The sequence below is a fragment of the Raphanus sativus genome, unplaced genomic scaffold (assembly GCF_000801105.2).
Source record: "Raphanus sativus cultivar WK10039 unplaced genomic scaffold, ASM80110v3 Scaffold2957, whole genome shotgun sequence".
Lineage (NCBI taxonomy): Eukaryota > Viridiplantae > Streptophyta > Magnoliopsida > Brassicales > Brassicaceae > Raphanus > Raphanus sativus.
Genome location: NW_026618264.1, coordinates 10752 through 13000, shown reverse-complemented (window position 1 = coordinate 13000; position 2249 = coordinate 10752). Strand labels below are relative to the sequence as shown.

The 2249-nt window shown below is 32.2% G+C and overlaps 1 protein-coding gene across 1 annotated transcript; it reads right to left on the bottom strand.

Moving 5' to 3' along the window:
• Positions 1-661: 661 nt before the first annotated feature.
• LOC130506169 (uncharacterized) lies at positions 662-1144 on the bottom strand. The gene has a single exon (XM_057000802.1). It carries the CDS (start codon positions 1142-1144, stop codon positions 662-664), a length of 483 nt encoding a protein of 160 aa, XP_056856782.1.
• Between the last annotated feature and the right edge of the window lie 1105 nt (positions 1145-2249).

Here is a 2249-nt window from a genome sequence, read left to right as displayed (position 1 = left end):
TCAGAAAACTTTGCATCAAGGTTGAACTTTAAAGTGAATCAAATAAAAATACCACTACCGTAAAAGTAATCATTTCGGTACAATGTGAAAACACCATGTGCAACCGTAATACTAAAATCTAAATTGTCCAACCTACTAACAAAAACAGAAACAAGATTTCTAGAAACACTCAGGTACATAGAGACACCCTTCAAGATCCACATTAACTTCCAGTGTCCAAGATCAATCTATACGTCCCAATTCCTTCTATTTGTGCCTTCATCATGTTTCCCATGAACAAGTACTGCTCAGGTCCTCTTATAGGCTGGATCGAACTGAATCCATGTTTAATATGAGACACATGAGTAGTAGCACCAGAATCTAACCACCAAGTATTATTAGGAACTTCAACAAGATTTCATTTCATAGCAAACAAAGTTTAATGTTTACCTTTCTTGTCGAACCAACCCTTCATTTTAGGACAATCCTTCTTGAAGTGTCCTGCTTTCTTAAAAGAAACACTTCTTTTCCTTCTGGATTTGACTTTGAGGTCCTTTCACGAAGTTCTTAACATTCCTTTTGTCATTTTTACTTGATGTTCTTTTGCTGCCACTGGCACTTCCAAGATCCACAAAATTAGCAATTTGATTTTTCATCTTCCTTAGTCTCCCCTCCTATTGAATTAGCATATATCCTTTAATTCCTTAAAGTTCCATTTACCCTTAATAGTGTTGAAATTCACCTGGAACTGGCTAAATTCAAGAGGTAGAGAGTTCATGATGAATTGAATCAAGAACTGTTCATGAACCTCCATTCCTAAGGTTGTTAACCTTGCTGCCAGATTAGACATGTGCGTCACATGATCGGGGATTGGTTGAGACCAGTCAAACTTTTTCGTAGTTAGCTCATTCATGAGACTTCCTACAATCGACTTGTCAGCCAATTCCGATTGTGAATACTCCTTAATTTTCTTTATGAATTCTCTTGCTTTCTCTGTCTTAGGAATTGATGGATTAATACTTTCCACCATCGTCAACCTCATTAAGTTCAAGCTCAGCCTGTTAGATCGCTTCCATCTCTCACAATGAGAATTTTCAGATTCAGAGCTATCTACTGTAATAGTTGAGGGTTCCTCATCAGTTAGTATGGTGGAGTCCAAAGCCATTACACCCAGTATAAACCGGATTTCCTCACTACAAGAAAAATGCGTTTTAATAGCAGAACAGGATAGCGTTTTTTCGCTTTCTGCTATGGTTGATATATCCGTTAGTTTTAGATAGCGTTTGTATTTTTGGAAACACTATGATAGAGAGGCCTAATTGGAAACGCTATGGTAGCGTACATTTAATAGCATATAAATAATAAACGCTATAATAGTGTACTTTTTGAGTCCCTAAACCCTAAACAAACTTTTGAACCATATACTCTAAAAACAAAATCTAAACACTAATACACTAATAATCTTTACAATATTTGAAAACTTAAATCTTAAGTTTACACTCAAATTTTGATATTTTCAAATTTATAATTAATTCAAATCGTAAATTCAAACCTCAAACCCTAATTCTTTAACATCTTTTCAAACTCTAAACCATGTATCCAAATCTAAACTCTAGTTTAAGCTTATAACCCTAACTATTTTCTAACTCTTACTTGCAAAAGTAACAAAATATTAAAAGCTTCAAACTCTTATTAAATTTATAATTTCAAACTTTTCAAAAAACCTTAACTTCATACACTATATCCAAACTATAACTTCATATCTTAAATTTAAAATCAAAACTTGATCTTATATCCAAACTTTAACCTCATATCTTAAATTTAAACCTAATAATTCATACTATAACCTCATATCTTAAATTTAAAAAAATTTGATCTTTTTATATTAAACTATAAGTCTCATTCTCCAAATTTTAAACCCTCTATCATAAACATAACTTTTTAGATTTTATTTTTCAGTTTGCATATTAAAAAAAAATAAAAAGCTCGATATATATTTTTTTACTGTCTAACATATAAATTAAATAGAACTATAAATACTTTTATAATTTTACCAAGATAAAAAAATCAATTAACAAAAAAACTGTCAGGGACCAATAATATCAAAGTACTCAGATTACAATCTCCACCATTGGATTAGATTTAATCCAACAGACCAAATTTAATCCTCTTTGTCTCTCTCTTTCCTCTCTCTGCGACATTCACCCCTTCCTCTTCTTTTCACTTCTGATTTCGGATCCCCCTTCCTCTGCTCCTAGCTTTGCTTATAT